Source organism: Nyctereutes procyonoides, unplaced genomic scaffold, assembly GCF_905146905.1.
Source record: "Nyctereutes procyonoides isolate TBG_1078 unplaced genomic scaffold, NYPRO_anot_genome, whole genome shotgun sequence".
Lineage (NCBI taxonomy): Eukaryota > Metazoa > Chordata > Mammalia > Carnivora > Canidae > Nyctereutes > Nyctereutes procyonoides.
The window spans coordinates 100973427-100998426 of record NW_026575125.1 but is presented as its reverse complement, the minus strand read 5'-3'; the positions used below and the strand labels follow the sequence as shown (position 1 = coordinate 100998426).

The following is a 25000-nucleotide window of genomic DNA, read 5'->3' as shown; positions in this document are numbered from 1 at the left end:
TTATGTAATTATATTTGCTTATCATACAGAATATCAACCAACAAAACTAAGTGCTCAAAGGAAAAACTTCAGGGATATCTTATCATATCTCAAATATTCAGTGAGTAGTAGCTTAAACTTCAGTGAGTAGTAGCTTAAACTTACAAACTTAAATGCAGTGCTCCACTGGGGAACAATTTTACTTTCTTTTTTAAAGATTTTATTTATTTATTCATGATAGACACACAGAGAGAGGCAGAGACACAGGCAGAGGTAGAAGCAGGCTTCCTGCAGGGAGCCTGATGTGGGACTTGTTCCCAGAGCCCCAGGATCATGACCTGAGCCAAAGGCAGATGCTCAAACACTGAGCCACCCAGGTGTCCCACAATTTTACTTTCTTATTTTTGAGCCTTTGAGTCATGCTGTTTCCCCTGTCCTCAATACTCTCACTCTCTCCCATCTCTGGTAATACCACATGTCTTAAAAACAAAGAAACAAACAAGCAAACAAAACACCTTCCCAACTCCCCAGAGTAACCTGATCACCTAACAGAATCAATTGCTTCATCCCCTGTCCTCCCACAGCTCTTTGCTGGAGCCTCCAATGCAGCACACATTTTATTATCTTTGCATTCTCTTTCATTGCCATGATCTTTCTTTTTTTCTAGCGAGTAAGGTCATGAAGGATGGGGCTCTGTCTCCGTAAGCTCCAGGTACCCTCACAGTGCCCAGTGCGGTGCCTCATATATTGTCATAGCCCTTGGACGTTTGCAGGTTGTTGACAAATTGACCTGCGGTCTTTGACACAGGCTTATGCTTTCTTTTTTTTTAATTATTATTTTTTTTATGTTTTCATCTGTAGTTTGATTTCTGACTTTTGGTGCAAGGGAGTTTACATTAAAAATGGAAGGATGCTAAAATAGGTATGAAATTCTAAGTCAATCCCTATTCTCGCATGTGATTAACATAATAAAAACTTTCCAAAGTGACAACTTTGAGAATTTTTTTCTTTCTACTGGAGAGCTCTTTAGGTTGCAGAATGGCAGTTCTTAAGGTAATATGGAGCTATAGCCAAAGGAGACTTGGTAGTAGCCATACCCACAAGGGTGCATATCACTAATATATGCAAATACGATTCTGGAAGCATATCCACAATCACTACTAACCAAAACCACATGACTACTGCGGATCCTGGAGAAATTGTCTAGGACAATTTCATACTCTAATGCAAAGACTGAAGGTCTCAAAGAGCAGCAGTCTGTATATTATCTTGCTGTACATTTCTTTTAACTTACTTGGGCTAAATGCATACAGAAATGCAAAATTCAATCAGGGATTGGGTATAATGGTAAGCATTAATGATAAAATAAAGGGGTTATTACTGACGAGACAGGTTACATAAATATGGCCTGGGATTGATAACAAGCTCTACCTATAAAATATTCATTTTGAAAAGGGAGATGAGGCCATACAGTGAAAGAAAGACAAAGATTCTATTAATATAGAAACAATCAAACAGGTATCCTAATTTATTCAAGCCATTATTTAATCAAACCCATACACAGGGCACTTTAACGTGATGGACATTGAGAGCCTCATTTTATGCTATCCATCCTGGAGGTAAAATAAAAGGATGCCACTCAAGTACTTTCAGAAATAAACATCTTTGGAAAGAACCTAAGGCAGAGACACCTTATGGCAAATATCGAGCTATTGCAGATAATGTTACCGTGAATCTTTAGCACCCTTATTAAAATGCATCAGATTAAAACAAAATTGATTTGCTCACTGCCTATCTTCCTTCTAGATGGGGAACTCCAATTAAAATCAATAGGTTTGAGGCTTGTAAGCACAGCACTAAATTATTAACACCATGAGTTCTTTTAGAAAATTAACACTGATTGAAAAAGTAGAGTTTTACATAGACTTACCTTTTCATTCTTAATGAGAAAGTGGCTGCAGTATAATTTCCCTCCAATGTTTTTCTCTATAATCAAATCTATACTTTGAACGGATTTAATCAAATTGTATTTGTAAAGAGTTACCCAATGGAATTTCAGGACTAAGGAAAATTATCTCTTAGGTCCTGCTGGCTTTAATATTCTATGATCCCAAGAAAATGATACTGATAACATGATGGCATCAACAGCAAAGAATTTTAATTTTGACAAATACAAAGACTAGAGAGGAGATTCTAGAATACTCTAAAAGAATGGTCTCAAATATTTCAACCACCCATTCTGTAGTTCTCCAAAGTGAAAAATATAATCAGAGTGTCTGTTTATGCACGTGTACGTATAAAGAATACCGCTTATTGTTATTTTTTATGCCCTATCTACTTAAAAAGAATTGAAGCAGTGCATTCCTAAATAAGAATGCACTCAGAAATCAAGTAAAATGGGGTATTGGTGTGGATAATAGTTGGACCTGAATACCTAAGGCAAGGAGAACTGCTACAAATGAACATAAAAGTTAGCTCTGTGCTTAGCACCATGGTGCACCCAACATAAGTGAGAAATTCGTTTACAGGAACAAATTTGTTACACTAACAAAACAGGGGCTAGATTTCAACATCCTCACTGATGATTTTATTATCTTTGTTCCTTTCCCCCTGCACAGGGAGTACCACTTCATTTGCCAAAAAGAAAAAAAAAAGGGCCCTTAATACTGTCATATTTCCATTTCCCCAAAGAATTCCAGATTGGAGACCTCTTCTGCTTTTTGTTGTATATTAACCTCCTCTTGAAGTTTACCAACTTTTCCTGAACTGAAAACTCTCAAACCTATCTCCATCCTATTCTATGCCCACTGTCAATAGCATGTGTGAGTATCCTAATCCCTACCCTAAAAGGTACAGATTCACCAATTTGAACCCACATTAATTTGTGCTAACATTGCTGAAATCTGTTCATGTTACCAAAGCACAACATCTGACAAATTCAGTATTCAAATAAAGGGGGGAAATGCTACTGACATGAGATACCTACTAATAAGAGTTGGATCTTTTAAGTTTTAACAAATGCCATTATAAACATAAGGCTGGGGGCACCTGGGTGGCTCAGCGGTTGCACATCTGCTTTTGGCTCAGGTTGTGATCCCGGGGTCCTGGGATCAAGTCCCACGTCAGGCGTCCTGCATGGGGCTCCCTGAAGGGAGCCTGCTTCTCCTACTGCTTATGTCTCTGCCCCTCCCTGTGTCTCTCATGAATAAATAAATAAATATTAAAAAACTAAACATAAGGTAGTTTACATGGTCTCTACACAACTGTGGCTAGGATATTTTATTAATTTAATTTATTTTTAAAAAAGATTTTGTTTATTTAATCATGAAAGAGAGAGTGAGAGATAGAGCAAGAGAGAGAGAGAGAGAGAGAGAGAGAGAGAGCAGAGATATACGCAGAAGGAGAAGCTCCCTATGAGGAGTCCTATGCAGGACTTGATTCCAGGACCCCGAGATCACACCCTGAGCCTTAGGCAGATGCTTGACCACTGAGCCACCCAGGCATTCCATGTGGCTAGGATATGTTATTAGTTAAATTTTATAGTCTTTGTTCATTTATCAATCAACAAAAGTGCAATTCTCCAATAAGGGTAATCAATACGCAATACAAAATTTTATTTTTTTTATTTTTTTTTTGCAATACAAAATTTTAATACATGTACAAATTCTAAGTTTTTTTCCCCCAAAAAATATGCTATATAGTCTCTTTAGGAATGTTAAAGGGTCATTTTATTTTAGAACTGGGAAGACCCCCTTATAAAATATTTGGCTTTTTAAATTTTGTAACAAGTGATTTCTAGCTGGGGGTGGGGTGAGGATGGGCAATGACAAACATATAACCTCAGGATGGAGACAAATGACAAAGTTCTTTAATTAGTTCTTGAATTGCCATAGCCAAAATAAGCTTGATGAGCAATTCAAAGTAATTAAAATGCTTTGAACAGTGTGTTATCCAAAAAGATCTATGATCTACAACTTGAGTTGTCTTGTACCCTATCATTTTACAGCTCTAACCAGAGAGAAAGTAGCACTCACCAAACAAATCCTCACTGCCCACCTCAAAAGGACTCCAAACATTCTGAAAAACACAACCTTAGAAATCCCTTTGTCCTTTCTTGCCTTGGCAAATTTCATCTCCTTCCTTTCTTTCCCTTCTTCCCACCGAGGCCTAAAGGCCAGCTCAGCTACCCAGTGATGCCTTTCCTGACCATCCCAGCAGGCTGGCTTGATTCATCTTTCCTTGGAATTTCTGGACAGGCTAGAAGGGAGCCACTGAAAGCTTTCGGCAGATGAATGGAAAAATCAAGTCTGTGTTTCAGGTAGCTCCATCATGTCTGCCCCTAGCCCTAAGCCTACTTAGGGACAAAGGCCAGAATGCCATGATAAAAGAGATGATGTCTGACATTTTCCAGGAAAAAAAAAAACACTCATAGATCTTCATGATTAACTGAATATGGAGATAAAAGAAATCAGCAGCAAATTACAAATAATGCCTGCTAGTCTTTTTCTCCATTGATAATTTTGTGATTTACCAATATATATTTTACGGCTGATAGCACATCCCCCACTAAATCAAGTAGTTAATCGGCATTTGGTAGAGCCTGATTATTTCATATGCTATGATCTAATAATTTCAATGTATTTTTGATTAAGTACTATTCTCCTTACTGCTGACAAGGTACCTGAGACGTTAATTGTAGGGTAAAGACACTCATTCAGTACAAGGAGGAAACAAATGTGATTATGTCTGACACTTAGTACTCTATTCACTTTCCTTCTCTAATAGATATCACCCTTTAATTTAAAATAGTGATAAAAGCAATCAGTGCCCTTCCACTGTATTCCTCTATAAAATTCGCCCACTTTTATTTTCTTGCTTTAGAAACTAAGAAAAATATTAAAATCTGCATACACACATAATTTATCATTTGTTCATTGCCAATACAAGTTTCCATATAATTCAACCACTAAAATTTGTGTCTAGAAAACAAATAAAAATGTCCACCTAGTTAGCGTCATGGTAATGAGACCAATAGATAAAGTCAGTTATTTTCATAAAGATCAACTTTCCTATTACCTTACTGTATCCCTAACCCCAGAGCATATACTATAAAATGTTTCTTTTATTTAGATCAGCAATTCTCAGTGTGGTCCCATACCCTAAGACAGCGATCAGCAAACTATTCTAAAAAGGGCCACATAGTCTTAAGCTTTGTGGGCCAGGTACATTTTGTGGTCTCTGTCACATATTCCTCTTCTTGTTTAATGACTCTTTAAATCATAAAAAATATTTTTTAGCTTGTAGTCCTCAGGCAGGACTTAGCCCTTGGCTATAGTCTGCTGACAGCTGCTTTACAGAATCCATTGTACGTAATAAATAAACTCTGCTCTAATATATCTAGAATGATCTTAGTTTAAGAAAACATTAACTTGAATCATTTTGTTTTGAGGTTCAGATGGCAACTATGGTTGAAAAAAAGCTGTGTTAGATTAACAAAGGTCCAAAAACATTACTAGAAGAAGGTGATCATTATTTTTTTATGAAGGTGATCGTTATTATTTACAAATAACACAGGCATTCAAAAGTATTTACTACGGAGAAGTTAAAATCCAAAATTTCCAGACGCTTTTGTACAAAGCATAAGCTAAACATTGCAGCTTCATTATAATTACACAGTAGAGAATTATACATTAATTGCCACAGCAGAAAATTAATTATATCTGATTCAAAATTTGTTTGCAACAGGTACCTGATCCATATATATATATATATATATATATATATATATTCATTCATGTGTGCCTTATCTTTTGTAAATAACTTAGTCCAGACTCCTGAGCAGAATCCCCCACATGCACAGTTTCAGAGCTTAAGGGTTACCTATACAATCTCCTCATTTTCCATTTGAGGAGATGCATGCAGGCATGATTTCGGAGTATAGAGGAACAGAATACACCACATTTTTCCTTCTAGTACCTAGGAGGAAATGATTTAGTTTCCTACAAGGAAAAAAAATTAATTTAATTCTCAAGCTCTGGAACCATTTGTCCATATTAAATAAACATTCTTTCACAACAAAGAGATCCTCTCTCCAGTTAGAGGAGTTTTTAAAAATCGTCTAAAACTGTGCTTTACTTTTCAATCAGGATCATACATACACTAACACTGCATGATACACTATACTCAAAAAACACACACAAGAGAAATTAAAATGCTTCTAGTTATACAGATTGACTCTCCCAAAGAACCCTGACATGTGTGTGAACATTGGAACGTAGGGTGGAGGCTGTAATCCCCCAGCAGAAAACAATCTTCATTTGTTTTTCAGGTATGAAGACATTTATACCTTTTAAACCAGTGAAAAGTTAAAAGCCAACAATAGAATACAGTATTTAGTAGTGACATGTGTTCTTAGAAAAAAAAGCAATTGTACTACATGCTATGTAGAACTCTTCTGTTAGCCAAGAAATAAGTCAAGTGGTGCTAAAAAGTCATTAAGCAAACTTATTTTAAAGTAAATCTGAATGCTACTCAGCCTTGCAATGCTCCAAATAACTGTTTTAATCATTCCCTGAAGGAGACTTTTAAGGCCAGCACCTACTGAAAAAGTAATAATAATAATAAGTCCAGTCATTTGAAAGAAAGATTCCTTGTCTCTAGCCTCCTTTCCTCCCCCCCACCCAAGTAACAGTCCAAATCAGCCAAATATAATCCAGTGATAATCTAGCACTTTTCCTTGTTAATTAAAAGTATTCATTTTGCCTCCAGAAAGAAAAAAATAAACAAAAGGCCACGCAAAATGACTCCAAATGTCTAGAAACAATTTATTGGCCCAGTACACACGTCATCAAAATTGCACATCTTAAACAGAAAAGCAGCTGAAATCACCATCCCTATGATGTCAGCTCTTCCCCCTTGATCTTTCACAAGCTTTCCCCGACCCAAAAGACTCTTTACAGATGTTCCCTTGCCATAGCAAATCAATTATGTAAATGTAACTTTTATCACAGAAGTCATAACAAGAAAGAAATGAATGACTATTACCTCCCCAATTTCCTTTTCTGTTAGCTTTTTCTCCTCTCTGCAGAAAGTAGAGAAATTTCCCATTCTAAAAAATAGAGAGAATTCTTAATCTTTAAAGCAAAAGGCTACTTTTTCCCTTTCTTGGAAATACTGTCTTTCTCTTCTTCCAGACTCCAACACCTTTCCCTCACCTACATTTCTGTTTGCTCATGAGGCAGCAGTAATCCTCTGGTATTATGAAATTCTACCTTCTCTAAGCAGGGTTTACACTGCAGCCTCCAAAACGATGCCCAAACCTCAGCAGATAGAAGATCCATAGCAACAGCGGTAATAGTTTTTTTTTTTCCACTTGCTATTACCAGAAATCACAGTCCAAAAAGACGACCATGGAGGTGTCACCTATGCTAAAACTCAAAATTGATTCATTATTTAACTAGTCAAATCCCACGTTTTCATTTTATGTGCTCTTTGGAAAGCTTGTGACGGGGAAAAAAGATCTTTCAGTGACAGTCACATTTTTCATGAAGAGATAAATAGTTAAAAAAAAAAAGTAGCTCTCTGGGTACAAGATTTTGTTTGTCACTGAAAGAGTCCAATGCCCATCTCCTTCATTCCCTATCATCTAAGCATCTATAGTGTAAAGCACCTATAGCAATTTTAGCTTCAAAATGACAGCTTTGACACAAATTATCACAAGTTTCTGTTAACCAGAAGTTGTTTGTGTACTAGCACATGCCTCTTATTTTACTCACAGGTAAACCAATTTATATTTATTCAGAGCAATTTCTTTGATGCAATGATGCTCTGCAAAACTATTCTATAGGAGAAATTAAGCAGAGAATTGAGAATCTTGTTAAATAGAATCCTGTGTAATGTTCATTTCAATTCTAATTCACTGAAAAGAGCTTAACACTGGTATTGGATTTCATTAAGGGTCATTTCCCATGATCTGCATCCTGTATAGAATAGTCTGCTGGGAGCCCAATTTCTTCAGGAATAATAATAGTTTAAGTAGTAAAGCAAAAAGAAGAACTAGCCAGGATAAAAATACAACATGTGTTAAATCCTGATAACTCTGTTATGTATTGAGACACAAGTATATATACACATATGTATTTACCTTAGAGTAAATATTTTTAAAGATGCTAAAGAATTCCATATATTTTCTAATGAAAATATTTAGCAAATCCATGGATATCATAATGTTTATTGAGCATATAATTTGTACATCTATTTTACTGAATTCCTTTTATAACAGACTTTTTCTTTTAAAAAAATATTTAAGTAATCTCTACACCGAACATGGGGCTCGAACTCAACCCTCAGGTCAGGAGTCACACACTCTACCAATGGTGCCAGCCAGGTGCCCCATATACAGACCTAGACCTCCTTTAATGATATTGCTACGTAATAATTTCCTGCTTCTTGAACTTAGTGACCATCCTGTCATTTACCCATTTTTATTTCAACAGTATACTTTTCTACTTTTTGCTTTTTTATCATTTATTTTTTTAAAGATCTTATTTATTTATATGAAAAACAGAGTACAAGCAGGGGAGGGGCAGGGAGAGGGGGGATAAGTATATTCCCCTCCCTGAGTGGGCAGGCAGTCCGATGTGAGGCTCAACCCCAGGACCCTGAAATTAAGACCTGAGCCAAAGTCAGATGCTTAAATGACTGTGCCACTCAGATGCCTCACCTATCTTCTAAAAATAGTTATGTCTAAAATTGATACCACTGATTAAAACCTCTGGCAAATGCTGAGTCTTATTTTCTTGAATAGAGTAAGAGTGTTCTCAAACGCAAAATATACTTTGTGCACAATACACATTGTGAGCATATATATACACCCTCTGTTGATTTTCTTCAACAAAAAGTTAATCACCACCCGGAATAATGGAAAAATGGCTCACAAGAGTAAATATCCTGGAAAAAGACAACTACCACATAAGAGGTATGACATTTAAGGTAAAAACAACAAATTTTTATACCCAAACAAACGGATTCCCTCAAGTGGGAGCAGGTTACCTCAGGGACCCAAGGAATTTATCCTCATGATAATCATTGTTTTAAACGAGTTCAGAGATACACTTCTGCACATGGTTTTGAACATGCTCATTGGGGGCAAATCTTTGATTCTGAAGGATTACTTTGGTTCTGTTGGTTTTGTGTTCATTTTAGTAATTGAAAAGTGATTTAGATCCAAGGCTGGTGAATGGGATGAGCAATCAAGTTTGCTCACATTGTTTGGTGTTAGCAAACTCATTAAGTAGGCCCTATTTGCTTCTCTTATTTTCAGTCATAATCCTTTGTTTGAACTAAGCTCTGAGCTTTTCTACATGGTGCCTGTTGGCAAATGGGAATACATTAATCTGACAGGTACTGAGAGCATTGTAGAGAGCAAAGAAAAGCCATTTAGGAAATGATTTGATATTTCCTTAAGGATTCAGAAGTAACTTCCTCTCCCCTCCAGGAATTTACATATGTAAACACAAGTTGGCTTTGGACTGTCATGACCACAATGGGCATTTTTTGACATAATAGCAGCCCAGAGTTTTTAAGTCCAGCAGTTTTGGCAGAGGGCAGTAATAGGGTGAATAAAAAGGGATTCTGAACAATAAACATTGATAGGATGCATCAAAAATCTTTAAAATGTCAATCTTTGAGGGGAAATATGGCCACTTACTGACCTTTAGGATACAGGCATTTTATTTCACGTCAGCCGAGTTGCATTTTCACAAATATAGGCATAAAGTGATTTTATGTTCTTTTTTTTTATTTTTCTATTTTATTTTTTATTTTTTTATTTTTTATGATTTTATGTTCTTGATAAACGTATTTGCGTTTGAAGGTAAGACATTTACTGAGTTGTCAAATCTACCTGGATCAAAGGAAAACAGAAGAGATGGGTGATGGTGAGATTTTTGAAGTTATAGAACATCCAACACAAAGTTGGATTCAGCTTCTCCCATCATGTTGCTCTCCTTTCCATATCAAATTACTCACCAAGGTCTGTTAGTCTTTCTTGAGTGGTGCTCAGAGTGGTCCCCAGATCAGCAGAACAACTAGGAACTCATTAGAAATACAAGTACACAGGCCCCAGTGCAGACCTACTGAATCAGAAATTCTGGAGACGGGGCCTGGCTGTCTAATAAACCCTCCAGGTAGTTCAAGTTGGACCATTACTGTCCTAAATCAAACCCTGTAACCGAAAGCCTGGGCTATTGCAATATCTGCTTATTATATGCAGCCTTCCCCTTCTTCCACCCATCCTTTTTGGGTTGGAAACTTAATGCAACTTTCCAAAAATGAAGAACCAAACAGAATAAGCACTGCTTTCATCAGTTCAGTTTCTTGCTGAAAAGTCCTTGTTGTAGATTGAGTTAAAAAACAAAACAAGGGCAGCCCGGGTGGCTCAGCGGTTTAGCGCCGCCTTCAGTCCAGGGCATGATCCTGGAGACCCGGGATTGAGTCCCATGTTGGGCTCCTTGCATGGGGCCTGCTTCTCCCTCTGCCTGTGTCTCTGCCTTTCTCTCTCTCTCTCTTTGTGTCTCTCATGAATAAATAAATCAAAAATATTAAAAACAACAACAAAAAACAATAACTGTCTCAGCCTGGCATTCAAGGCCTTTCATAATTTGCCCCTAAGAGTTCTTGACAGTGAGCACCTACCGCAAACCTCTGTTGCAGAGGGAAGCTCGTGCATATCCCTCTGTACCTTTTTTTCCCTTGCATGTCTCCCGTTTTTCCTCTAAATGACTGTTCCCTTCCTTTGTCTGGTCTTCCTCCGTAGAATGTTCCTATGCTAGTTTCTATCTCAGTGGGGATTCCTTGCCCCTGCTCTGCATTGTTAGATTTCTAAATGTGTAGGTGTCTTCATACTTCAGGTACAGCAAAAACTTCCTGCGGTCATAGACTTTTTCTTTACACGTTTTGTACCCAGAGAGGCTTCAAGCACCACGTCCTATACAAAGTCGGCCTTCCAAACTTCTCTGCTGCTCATTTTTGAGCTTCAATCACACCCAGTTGTTTCATGACAACTCAGGGCGTAAAAACATCATATCTGGATTACCAGTGTCCAACTTGGAAGAGTCCACTCTGCTCCCATTTACTGGCGATGCTCGGAGTTAAGTTCAAACAAAGGATTTGAACAGAAACTAGAGAAGCAAATAGGACACTAATTAATGAGTTTGCTAACTGTTCTTCCGGTGGGGTCTGGTGGGGTCCATGGCACTTTAAAAGCATACATTTGAAAAATGCTTCTTTCCCTGAGGCTGCCAAACACACTGACTGTAGTCTCCTTAACCACAAGAGGTCAAAGTTCTACTTTCTGTCACCATCCTTAGTAACACGTGTGCATGCTTTGCTGATTGGTTTCTTTTGTGTTTCCGCTTAGAGGGAGGCAGGCAGCATGAAATTGAGACCAGGGAGTCAAGAAACTTTCCCAGGTCTAGTGGGGAGCAATAGTGACAAGGTAGAGGTTTTGCGAAGAAATAATGACTTTGTTTTCTGTCAGCTCAGCTTCCCCCAATTTTCTTGCATTTATAAAGACAACTTTGGCCCCACCTGATGATCTATGTCATCTATCCCTTCCCTGTCACCACTGCTGTGTTATTTATACTGTACTGCATCAAGCAGTGAAGTCCTAGCTTAATTTAATGCACTGTAAGGTGATATGTTGAAAAGCCAAAGGTTTAATGGAAAGCTGGGGGGAAGGGGTAAAAAGGCACTAACAGAGCAACTCAAAAATGCATTTTCAAAGAAAAATCTGGATGCTCCTCGATGTCCTTCAAGAATTTCCTCCACCTGCCAAAAATCCACGCCTAGGATTGTGTTACCAGGCACTTCTGAAACCTGGTAGAGTAATTCACTAGAATGCTTAGAAATTTCCTAACATAACTAGTGTGGTATGGATTTCAAATCCAGTAAAACTTTAAGTTGATACTGGTAAACTGTTTCTATAATTCAAAGCACTGTTATTCTTCAGCTAGACACTCTACTGTTCTGTAAGGAACAACCTGAAAAATCCAATGGTGGTTGACTTGAACCCTACTTTTCTCTGTCCGTTGCATTTTTAATTGATAGGGGTTTACAGATTTCTTTTCTCTCCTTATTTCTTAAACAGGTGAAAGGAGGAGCGGGTAGAAAAATACCACAAAGAATACACAATCTGTTACCAGGATCACAAAGAATAATTGAAAAGTTTTTCTGTAAAACGTTTTTGGTGAGAAAAAGACAAAAACATAATGCCTTCCATTTCCTTAGCAGCACATTTTCGAAGTGACTTGACCAAAGAGGAGAAAAGTAGCCACTTAAAAAAACAAAACAAAACAGTATTTTCAACTCTTTCACCTAAAGCTGTCTTCAATTTTGCTTACTCTCATTCTCAGGAAGTATGAACCATAATTCTGTTCCAACTTTTTTAGAAGAGCTGAAGCTATGCCATACCAATGACTAATCTGATATTTTAGGACACGGATCATTCTAATCCATGATGGTGTGATAAATGAAGGAAAAGAAAGGCCAGCAGGGTGCAGTCAGGGAAATGCTGGAACAAGTCCAGAACAGGCTCCATCCTCAGGTAAATGCTGGTGACAGGTGGTGGGAAGAGATAGGCAAGAATAGAGAAGGATGGGATCGGCTGTGCACTAGGTTTCTTGGCTTCTCTAAATGGGCATGTCAGGTGAACCACCCAAATCCCATGGGATTTGGGGGGAATGACATCAAAGAGGATGATGGGTAGAGTTGGCTAGCAAGGTGTTTTAAAATTCTGTGTCTCTCATGAATAAATAAATAAATATTTAAAAGAAATAAAATCCAAATGCAAAGGCATTTTCCTATTGGATAGTTCTTCCTAGTTCATAGGACTGTTGAGAGGAATTAGTCAATATCTTTCAAAATTGTTTGATTTCACAAGTATTAATTCAAAGATGTGGTCCCTCCCTACCATGTAACACCTTAGTCTAAAATGGCAGATGACAAAATGAGAAATGTACATAAAATGGAGTAAAATTTTTAGTTGTGCCTATTTTATTAATTTTTATTTTTTAAAAATATTTTATTTATTCATTTGACAGAAAGAGAGAGCACATGAGAGTGCACAAGCAAGTAGACAGAGGGAGAGGGAGAAGCAGACTCCCTGCCTACTAGGGAGCCTGACATAGGATCCTGGGATCACAATCCAAGCCAAAGGCAGATGCTTAACCAACTGAGCCACCCAGGCACCCCTACTGTTTTTCTCTTAAAAATGAGTTACCTCATGGCATTCTTCCAGAGATATTGTTTTATATGTTCCTGTGGTGGAAATTATTTGGGTCTTAATGACAAGAAATGTGAAGGAGTTTGTTGTTAATTTTGTTCTCTTAATTCCATTTTCTAGCAACAAATAGAATGAGTAAAACCACCACTTGTTCAGAAGACACAATTCAGTCAAAAACAATTATCAAGATGTCTAAAGTTCCACTACTGAATTTCCTTTTTTAATTTTCTAGGCATTATTCCCTGTAAAATGTGAACATCTATGGGAGAGGTCACTCACTGAGCCATTAATCAAAAACACCTTAATATGAATGAAATATATCAGATTCTTTCTAATGTAACAACTGGGACAGAGAAGTAAAAATTTGTTTGGATTTTTGGTGGGTGGGGTAGGGATGGGAACAGAGGGAAGGGAAGGGACAAGAGGTTATTTCTCACAAAGACACAAATTTGTCTGAAATAAGCCCTAGTGAAATGCTAATCAAAACCACAATGAGATACCACCTCACACCAGTGAGAATGGAGAAAATTAACAAGGTGGGAAACAACAAATGTTGGAGAGGATGTGGAGAAAGGGGAACCCTCTTGCACTGTTGGTGGGAATGTGAACTGGTACAGCCACTCTGGAAAACAGTGTGGAGGTTTCTCAAAAAGCTTAAAATAGAGCTACCCTGCAACCCAGCAATTGCACTGCTGGGGATTTACCCCAAAGATAAAGACTCAGTGAAATGCTGAGACATCTGTACCCCAATGTTCATAGCGGCAATGTCCACAATAGTCAAACTGTGGAAGGAGCCACGATGTCCTTCAACAGATGAGTGGATAAAGAAGATGTGGTCTAGGGATCCCTGGGTGGCACAGCGGTTTAGCGCCTGCCTTTGGTCCAGGGCGCGATCCTGGAGACCCGGGATTGAATCCCACGTCGGGCTCCCGGTGCATGGAGCCTGCTTCTCCCTCTGCCTATGTCTCTGCCTCTCTCTCTCTCATCATAAATAAATAAAAATTTTAAAAAAAGATGTGGTCTATATATACAATGGAATATTACTCAGCCATCAGAAAGGATGAATACCCACCATTTGCTTTGACATGGATTGAACTAGAGGGTATTATTATGAGTGAAATAAGTCAACTGGAGAAGGACAATTATCATATGGTTTCACTCATATGGGGAATATAAGAAATAGTGAAAGGGATTATAAGGGAAAGGAGGGGAACTGAGTGGGAAAAATTAGAGAGGGAGACAAACCATGAGAGACTCCTAACTCTGGGAAACAAACAAAGGGTTGTGGAAGGGGAGGTGGGCAGGGGGTTGGGGTAACTGGGTGATGGGCACTGAGGAGGGCACTTGATGGGATGAGCGCTGGGTGTTATACTATATGTTGGCAAATCAAACGTAAATAAAAACAAATGGAAAAAAATGAAATAAGCCCTATGAATCTCCTTTATCTCTCAAATGCCCTGGAAGGTAAGAAAAGAAGAGCTTCCTTCTGTGTACAGCTGATTAGTTATAAGTATATATTGTTAGACATGTTACATATAATGCATTACAATAATTTTAGTGAGTATAAAGAGTCTACATTGTGCACACATAAATCAGTTTTCATGATCTGTAAGAATTCAAGCATTACACAATGTATTTAAAGAAACAGAATGGAAAAAAAGTTAGAAGTCTAGTCAATATGGGACTCATTAGCCAACACTTTTACATATAATTCATGTCTAATGGTATAAAGAAAAGTAAAATACATGGTCCCTGCCTTCAAGAAATTTACAACCTAGTTTGGAAGACAAGTATGTTAGAGAAAATCTAAGGCAGTGAATGAATCAAGGACTGGACTGTCTACTACTGACAAAAGATATAATAGATGCTTGGAAATATGAGAGATTTCTGTAGTCTGGAACACACAGGAAAGTTCACGAAGAAAGTAAGTTTGCAGACCTTGAAAATCAGGTAGGATCTGGTCAGTCAGTGATTGCTAAATTGTAACTGGCATGGTAGAACGAAAGGGATTTCTTGCCAGGAAATAGTGATAATGAAAAGTTTGCATCTGTAGACCGGAACCAGATAACAGAAAAGTCTGGAAAGGTGAACAGAGGACTTTGGGTATGGTACTAGTGGTGTGGGGAAGAGGAGAGGAAGACAGGATTTTAATTGAAAAATGTGGGTTATCAAGTAGGAAAGAGATGAGACAATGAGAATGTTTTCATGGGATTAGCTTAGCATTGTTTTGCAGGATGAACTGCCCACACACATCATAACACCTTTTATAAAGGGGCTCGAAATATACTCCACAGATGATAGTTAATTCATCCTAATAACATCTCATTGAAGCAAAGGAAATGCAGCTTTTATTACTCCCCATTTTGTAGATGATTTGCTCAAGGTCACTGAATAAATGAAAGGCAGAATAAAAAACCACAGCATCATGATGTTCATCAGTTCCTAAGTACCGGCTAAATTATGTTCTCTCATTTTCTATGACTTAAGCAAGGGAGGCACATGATGGACCTTTGTCCTCAAGTGCCAATTCCAGACCCTCATTAATGTTCAAGGCACACGTCCTACCATGCCCAATTCCTGTTTACTCTCCCTATAGCCCCTAGTCCTCTCACCCCATACGTTTCAACTACCTCCAACTCTCCCAGCTAACAATTGTTTTTGATTATTCTGTTCCATTTGTTCTTCTGCCATTATCATTAGCATATTAGCATATTCAACATCTCTGTATCAACCACTCACCAATAAGGACGATGATTGTTCAGGTTTATCAATGCAAGGCAATGCTTTCAAACCTCTCTCCACCTCAAACTGCAAAGTTCAAATTACACCTTCTGAAGGTGTAAGAGAGGTAAGAACTCTCTACATGCTAGATTGTGGCACCAAACTGAATTTCCTCTCCATTTTTTTTTCATGGTCAGAGTTAGTTAAAGGACTCCCCCAGTTAACTCGTTCTTGGTGCTGACACATTTTCTCATCCTCCCGTGCACCTTGAAGTCTCCTTTCTTTTTCTTACTAGCTAATTCTCCACTTATACTCCCTGTCTCATGAGGGCCCACACCTCCACATGGTCTCTCTTGGCATTAGGAACTTCTCCTTTCTTGGTGGCTTCTCCAGTTTCAAGTAAAGAGACTGACATATAGTAAATGCTCAGTTAACGTCTGATGAATGACTCAAGCCCCGGATCTCTATCTTCAAATATTTTTTGGACATTTTAAAAAAAGATGTATTTATTTATTTTAGATAGAGCTCAAGGCAGGGCTCAATCCCAGGACCCTGAGATTATAACCTGAGCTGAAATTAAGAGTTGGCCGCTTAACTAACTGAACTACCAAGGTGGCCCCCTGGACACTTTTTAAAACAGCCTTACTGAAGCATATTGATATACCAAAAAAACTGCACATTTTTCATGCATATAATTTGATGTGTTTGGACATACATGTGCACCTATGAAATCATCACCACAATCAAGTTAATAGACTACTTTTCCACATTTTTGCTTCATCATTTCATTGTTACCTCACACTTCACAATTCTAGAACAGAAATTATTAGCTTCCTACCAGATCTGGCTCTTCCCCCCAATTTTCCAATCTCTTTCATATGTACCACAAATGTCTACTTCCCCATAATTCAACATCACAAAATCTCTGATTCCTCCTTCTGTAATTAGCTAATTATTAAGTGTGGTGGTCATATTTTTTTCTTCACAGTACTGGGCATATGGAAAGCAATCAGTCAATGCAAGGTCCACTGCCTCTGTCCAGATATGATTATCCCATTAAAATAGCCTTCTGAGATCCATCTGCCTCGAGACTCTTAATCCTCCTGGTCGTCTGTTCATCCAATCTTGAGATTTCTCTTCATATATATAACTTTGTTCATTGAGCCTCCTTTACTCAGAAATGTTTTATGGCTAGTCCAAAGGCCAAAGTCCTTCCTTAGCATTCAAGAACCACCGTAATCAGGACCCATCATGTTTTCCAATCTTACCCCTTATTATTTTTCAGAGGAATTCATCATAATCCAAATGATTTTCATCTCACTCTCAAAGACTGTGGGTGCATGCACACTTGTGGGGGGTGTGCCTTTCCCTGTCTACATGCCTTTGCTCAGGGTACATTCCTGTTTGGAAATGCCCTTCCCAATATGGACCCCAATAATCCTTAGCAGTTTACCTTCTGTAAGCCTTCAACTCCTCCAGTCAAAAACTTCTATTCTAGAACAAGTCTTACAGATTTTTGCATTATTTTATATTTCATGTACTAGATTTAATTCCCCAACATTTTAAGACCTTCAAAGGCTAGAGATCATTTAGTATACTTCTATATTCTTCCCAGAATCCAATAACTAGGTCCACCAATGTAAGGCAATGTTTTCCATCTCTTTAGATAAAAATCTTCAATGAAATGTTCATTAATTCTTGAACTTCATTTCCATTTCACATCTAAAACAACAACCACTTAAAAACTATACCACCTAGGGGTGCCTGGGTGGCTCAGTGGTTGAGCATCTGACTCATGATCTCAGCTGAGTTCTTGAGCTCATTGACCTTGAGATCAAGACCCACACTGGGCTCCATGCTGGGCATGGAGACTACTTAAAACAAAAAACAACTCCCCCAAACTAAAACCAAAACCCAAAACTGTACCACCTTTATCATAGTTAAGGATATATGAAAGCTACTTTTTAAATTCTTTAATAGAAACGTAAAAAAAAACTTTCACAAAAGAGATAACAAAGCATTACATAATACCATAATATCACATTAGTACTCCAATTCAACATTTAACTTTCTTCTCACATCTTCATTTTATGAAAGATTAAACCAGTTTAGAATACTTGTCTTAATAAATTCTAATGAAGGTTCTAAGGGAAAATATCTTAAGCTTAAGCATAACTTATAACTAAAAACTTCAAAGAAAACAGTATGTTTTAAATCATTGAAGTGTAAATATTTGAGTAGAAAGAAACAGGTTTATTGGTTTATTTTTTTAAAGTTGGGCTTTAAATATTTTTCAAGAGTGTAGCTCCTCGTATGGAAAATTCCTTTAGGTATACACTAACAAAGTAAACACAAATAAAGTACAAAACAAATTCATACCCTCAACATTTGATGTACTAGTGCAAAAATGGTTATTACCACAATATTAAGAAATATCAACAACATGAGTTGGAATAACTAATTCATAAGGAAGAGTTTGAACTGGACCAAATCCTGGGTTTTCTTTCGTCACTCCAAGTTTCTTTTCTATTTTAAACTAGTGGCAACAGAAATTTCTTTGTTCGAAAGTCAGGAATGCTTGAAGTCTTAAGTGATAGAACAGGTAGCTCGACTTCTACTTCATGTCTCTCCTCGGGGGGAGAAAAACACTGTGGATAAAGTAATTTTGTTTTTATTTCTGGAAAAATCATTTTTTCCATCAATCTTCATAATTCTCTCAAATAAACTGTTAAAAAGTTATAAGCCAGTCAACCACTTCACCCTGATTTGTGGAAATACTATACATTAATTTCAAGAACACATGGCTAACTCGAGTTTTCTTACTACTCTAAGGGTTTAAAAGTTGCTCCTAACACTCGAACAAAAGTTGAGGAGAATTTTACAAGCTCATATATTTCTGCATCTCATTTGCAATATTTTTGAACAAAAGAATAGTAAAAGTAGTCTAGTCTCAAGAGTCACACTGCATGCCATCAAATTTATTTTTAAGGTACTGTGCAATTTTAACTGTGGAAAGCTTTGTGTTGCATCAAATGCTTAAGAACCACACCTACAAATAAAATGTAAATAAACAGTTAAGAATTTACCATTTCATTAAGATGGAGAAAGTGACAAGTATCCCTCTCTTCTTTGCTAATATGGAGAGGACTGTCCTCCCCAAATTATGTGGGACTAAGTAAGCACAATTTTGGGAAGGCATACAATGAGAGGCAGAAGTTGTAAATTAAGATGTGATTCACATTCTAAATTACCTTAATGAAGATTTTAAAATTCAAGAGATAGGGAACTCCAATAATTAAAGCAGGGAGCAATAAGAAATACTGAATGACAAGAAGGTCCTAAGCCCTATAAATCAAATAAAGACAAATGAAATAAAGACCAGAAACCATTTTCTTCCCAGCACAGAGTTCCCCAGAGTCACAAACTTGATGAACAGGAGGCACGCTCTCTGCCGACGCATGCACACACAATGGAGACAGAAGCATGGAGACCCTCAGAGACAAACTTTCCATCTGTATCGTTCTACTCCCAGCAGAATGGAAAGAAGAGCAAGGTGAGAAGTATTTCCCACTTCTTCCACATCAGACAGAGCAAAATTGGAGTTAGTACTGCAAACTACTCATCTCTTGCTACACAATCAAAGGCAGACTGAATGAATGGGTTGTGGGGCTGGTGGATGGGGGAATGAGTGAGGGAGGGAAGGGGTTGGTCTGAGAAAAAAGTTTGAGGCATTTTGTAAAGCCTGAATGGATTAATCTTTTAAAAAGCCCGAATATTTCTCATTTCCCTTTTTCTTTCGCTCTCTCTCTCTCCTTTTTATTAAATACAAACCGACTTCCTGGGACTCAACACAGATTTGCCCTATATTCAGCTAAAAGGCCTGGTGCTTAGTACACACAGGAGTCCTAGGATTGATATATGTCCCACACAAATGGTCCTTTTGTGGGAAAGTATTTTTAAAATTACTTTTTGTGACCACGCATAAAACATGACCAGTCGGTAAAAAAAAAAAAAAAAGAAGGATGAATCCCATGCATCAATTAGTATATTGAGGCCCCAATCCACAGCGTTTTACTAAAAACATAAGCTATTTACAGCTCTAAACGCTTTTTCTGAACTTGAAAAAAATCTGCTTTACATTTTTAGAAGCTAATGGGGGACTGAGTGAGTCTTTAGTGTTTCTAGTCTTTCATCTACTCATAAATGGGTTGTTTAGGCTATCTAGGAAAGGAAAAAAAGTGAACGGTTAAAAGTTAGACCTGGATAACATTTAGTAGATAGCTTGAAATGCACCGCTTTAAATACGTAACCGCGTAAAAAGTGTAGGGACATCGCTTATTTCTTCCTGAATAAAATGAAAATGTAATGGGGGGGTGGGTAAATCTCAAGTTAGAAGATGGGTCTTAAGCAGTAGTCCCTTGTCCAGGACAAAAAGCTTCCTTTAACCACATGGAAGAGTTGTCTTATGGGAAAGGCAGGGGGAGGGGGCTGGGGAGTCATCACCTCAGCCATTCAGACGAAGGACCCAGCATTTCTCAAGCCACACTATGGGATGGGCCAGGTGGGGGAGCGAGAAAGAACTTCGCCCTTAAGAAGCAACACTGAAAAGAAGCCACCTCGCTCTTCGTACTACGCACACAGGAAGAGCCCAATTCAACGCCGCCGCCACCGACACCCCCTTGTCTTGCTCCAACCCAACTTGTGTGTGTGCGGGGGGGCGGCGCGCGACTTGCTTTTTACCCCACAAATTCGAGACACCTCCATCTCTCTCAAGTTAAGACCTTCCACCTCCAGTCCCCAGGCGGACCACGCTCCGCAGGCGCAGGTGTCTGGATCTGGCCTATTTTTATGCTCCCCCGCCGCCCGCGCCACCGCCCCCCCCCCCCCGCACCGCGCCGCGCGCCGGGTCCCTCCCCGCGCAATGCACCAGCTAGCCTAAACGCCGCCGGAAAACGCTTCGAGCCCGACTCCCGGGGTCACCTGGCCCCAGCGCCCGGCCCTGCCTTCAGGGGAGCCCCGGGGCCGCCTCTGGTCACCGGGGACCGCGCACCGGGCTCTGGGGCAGTCACGTGGTCGGCGGAGGCGGCCTGGGCTTCCTCACCTGCATCCCGGGAACTTGGACAGCCACCGGTGAGTGGGCCATGAAGGCGAAGGCTGCTCTGCACTGCTCCAGCGGCGGTGGCGCCTTGGGCTCGGACTGGCTCCTCCTCCGGGGGTAGCTCGGCGGCCCTCCCAGGCTTTTCGACCGGGGCCTGGAAGGACACACAGAAGTGGGGTGACTGAGCTGGTGGCGCGTCGCCCCGGGCTGGGGGTTGTGGGCGGTTGGCGGCGCGGCTGCCTGGGACTCAGTCTACCTTTCTGGCGCCCGCCCGCCGCTGTTGCCGCCGCCTCCGCCGCCGCTCCTCCTCCCGAACGCGGGGCGCACGGTGTGGCGGTAGCCGGGACCTGGGCTCGAGTGATGCCGCTCCTCGGCGCCTCGCCGCTTTAGGAAGAGGAGGTGGAGGCGCCCCAGCAACCCGCCCGCCCGCTGGGCCCGGGAGGCGGTTGGGGGCGGTTCCGCCGTTGGCCCTGCCTCCGCCCTGCCGCCGGGCGGTGTCAGGAGCGCCGGAGCCCCTCGCGGCGCAGGGCTGTGGCTGGGTCGGCGAGGGGGCGGACTCCCTCCGCACGCCGAGAGGAGAAGCCGGGGGCTGGGGGGCCCGGCACTGGGCCCGGCCAGGGGAGGGAATGGAGGCGTCTCGGTGACCCTGGGGGTTAGAGTGCGTCCCCGACGCGGCCACGTCGCCGACAGGCGGACGGACGATCGAAGCTTCAGAGACCACTTGAGTTGAAACTTGGGGAGTGTTGGAAGTCCCTATCGGCTCCCCGATCTAGTCGAGGGTGTGGCCACAGAGAGCCGCCAAGTTGGTGGACCCTCTATTCATTCCCGGGGTCTTGGTCTCTCCAGGCTGGGGCTGAGCCTCTGGGCAGACGCGTAGCCGCTCGCCTGCTTTCCGGATTCCCCGCCCCCCCCCCAGACGTACTTCAGGTGACTTGAACGTGAGGCTACCCCTGCCTCTTGGGTTGTCGGTTGGAGGGCTGCCAAACTGGGGCTTCTCGTCCCAAGTTTGCAAGTGGAAGAGAGAGAGAGAGAGGAGGGAGAAATTGGAAAACAGATATTACATCAGCAGAAAAATTAGTGAGGATGATTAGAGGCATAGAAAATGAGACCAGCTCTTTAGTAGTACACCGTAATGAACTTGGTATACGGCATATGCAATAGTGGTTTTAGCAATTCCCTACCTTTGTTCCCTCTTAAGTTCTGCTCCAGCAGGGGGACAGTTCCTTTTGAGAATACCCTAAAGATAACAAGTCACAATGATAATAGTAACAATTACAGAAATCTCATCATGAAGGCACCTGTGGGGACCAGCAGGGGTTAATTACATTTAAAAATGTCATATCCAAGGGATCCCTGGGTAGCGCAGCGGTTCGGCGCCTGCCTTTGGCCCAGGCCGCGATCCTGGAGACCCGGGATCGAATCCCACGTCGGGCTCTCGGTGCCTGTGTCTCTGCCTCTCTCTCTCTCTCTCTCTCTCTCTCTCTGTGACTATCATAAATAAATAAAAATTTAAAAAATTAAAAAAAATAAAAATGTCACATCCAAGTGCCAGTTTAAGATGAGGATGAAGTTCCTTACATTGCAAGTTGTTATAGGTCTGGACCTAACACAGGGTTGGGACTCTAGTAGACACTCATTAAAGTTTCTTCTGTTTCTTTTGTTGCCTTTGAATCTTTCTCAAAAGACAGCATTTTAGTGTTATAAACATAATTATTCTTAATGGGTGCCATTTTCTTTGTGCCAGGGACTGCAAAGTGCTAGATATGTGTTACGTGACTGACTCTTTACAAAGACCCTCTGAAGTCGCCCATATTGCCCCCCCCATCTTACAAGTGATGAAAAAGGCTCTATGGGATTAAACAATTTGACCCAAATATCACACAATTAAGAAGTGGTAGAGCTGGGAATCCAAACCCAAGTCCCTTTAACTCCTAAGATCTACTCTCTTAGCAACTGTCAATTATACAATATAGTATTGTTAAATATTGTCACTGTTATACATTACATCCCCAGAACTTACACATCTTACAACCGAAAGTTTATGATCTTTGACCACCTTCACCTATGTCTCCTCTCACTTGCCCCTGGCAACCACCAGTTCTACTCTCTGTTTCTATAAGTTTGGTATTTTTTAGATCATACAGTATTTTTTAGAATTTTTTTATTTATTTATGATAGTCACAGGGAGAGAGAGAGAGAGAGAGAGAGAGAGGCAGAGACATAGGCAGAGGGAGAAGCAGGCTCCATGCACCGGGAGCCCGACGTGGGATTCGATCCAGGGTCTCCAGGATCGCGCCCTGGGCCAAAGGCAGGCGCTAAACCGCTGCGCCACCCAGGGATCCCCAGATCATACAGTATTTACTCTCTCTGACTGCTTTCCCTTAAAATAATGCCCTCAACATCCATCCACATTGTCACAAATGGCAGGATTTCCTTTATCATGGTTGAATAATATTCCATCACATTTCATTATCCATTCAGATTATAAAAGATATAATTGCATATCCTTACTCCTACCTCCCATATCCAGGCCCTCACAACTTCTAACCTGATGATAGGCCCCAATCCAATATCAGTTTCCCACCAGCCCAGCTGACACTTAATAATACCAGCCTGGCCAGAAACCTGCAGTGCCACCTAAACTTTAATGCCCTTAGAAGTTCCCTAGGATTCTTGGGACACCTGGGTGGCTCAGTTGGTTAAGCATCTGCCTTTGGCTCTCGTCAGAATCTCAGGGTCCTGAGATCCAGCCCCTGCATACTTCGTCCTGCTCCATGTTCAGCAGGGAGTGTGCTTTCCCCTTTCCTCCACCCCTCCCCCTTGCTTGTGCACTCTTTCTCTCTCTCAAATAAATAAATAAATAAATAAAATCTTTAACAAAAAAACGTTCCCTAGGATTCTTCTTAAAGTGCAGAGTTTGATTTAGCAAGTCTGGAATGGGCCCAAGATTCCGCACTGCTAAGTTTCCCAGGTGGTGGCAATACTGGTGATTCTCAGACTTTGAGTAGCAAGGGATTTAGAAATCTCAAGTCCCAGCCCCACTGAACTTTCCTCATTGCTCCCAATCCTCCTTCGATACTCCTCCTCTTGCATGTTGGTGGAAGTAGTGCTCAACATTGTAGTTTTTTCTTCTTATTTCATGGGTTTCATTTGTTTGGTCTGCCTAACAAGATGATTAATTCCTTGATGCCAGAGATCCAGCTTCTCTTCCCTAGGAATTATTCAGGTAGAATGTCACCTTTCTGGGGGGCAAGATAAGGTTTGATCACTGCTGTATCCTCAGAGCCTAGAATAGCATGTGGCACATAGTAAGCCTTCAGGAGGTATTTGTTGACTGACTGAATGAATGATGAATTTCCTTTGAATTGTTCACTGAGGTTAGTATAGTGCTAGGCAAGTAATAGGTATACTGTGTATTTTATTGATGTCTGGCTAAACTCCTAGGCACTGCTCTTGTTGAATCTTTAAATTGTTCATTTTACTATATGTGACACTCTTGATTTTTCTGTGTCCTAAGTTCTTTCCAATTACTGTAATTTCCCAACTACCTAAGAGTGAGTTGTATCATTTTAATAAATACATAGATTAAGCCTGAGAAGTGACTTGCCCTGACACCATTCTGAGCCAGAGTTACATAAGAATATGGAAAACTGAATGCTAAATTTTGAGACCTGAACTATTGAGACAGTTCCTTAAAAATACTGCTTTTGAGATCTTAGTAAACTTTCTGACCCTTATTCACGTCTGCTGCTAATAAATAACCTATCTGTTATAATTATACTTGACAGAGATCACTTGAGTTGTGTCATGGAATTCCTTGTGCTTTTTCACATATGTATATGTGTGTGTGTGTGTGTGTGTATATATATACACATATATATATTTCCTAATTTAAATAAAGTGACAAGAAATTCATGTGT

At 40.0% G+C, this 25000-nt stretch overlaps 1 protein-coding gene across 2 annotated transcripts in view; it reads right to left on the bottom strand.

The window, feature by feature from the left end:
* The window catches only part of STK26 (serine/threonine kinase 26), a 58804-nt gene extending 37326 nt beyond the window's left edge, over nt 1–21478 (bottom strand). For both annotated transcript variants that reach the window (XM_055338616.1, XM_055338617.1), the window contains exons 1-2: nt 21337–21478; nt 21084–21234 (exon numbers count right to left, since the gene is read on the bottom strand). In XM_055338616.1, coding sequence (XP_055194591.1) covers nt 21084–21125 — 42 coding nt within the window. In that variant the 5' untranslated portion in view covers nt 21126–21234; nt 21337–21478. The remainder of the gene's footprint in view (nt 1–21083; nt 21235–21336) is intronic.
* Nucleotides 21479–25000: the final 3522 nt, after the last annotated feature.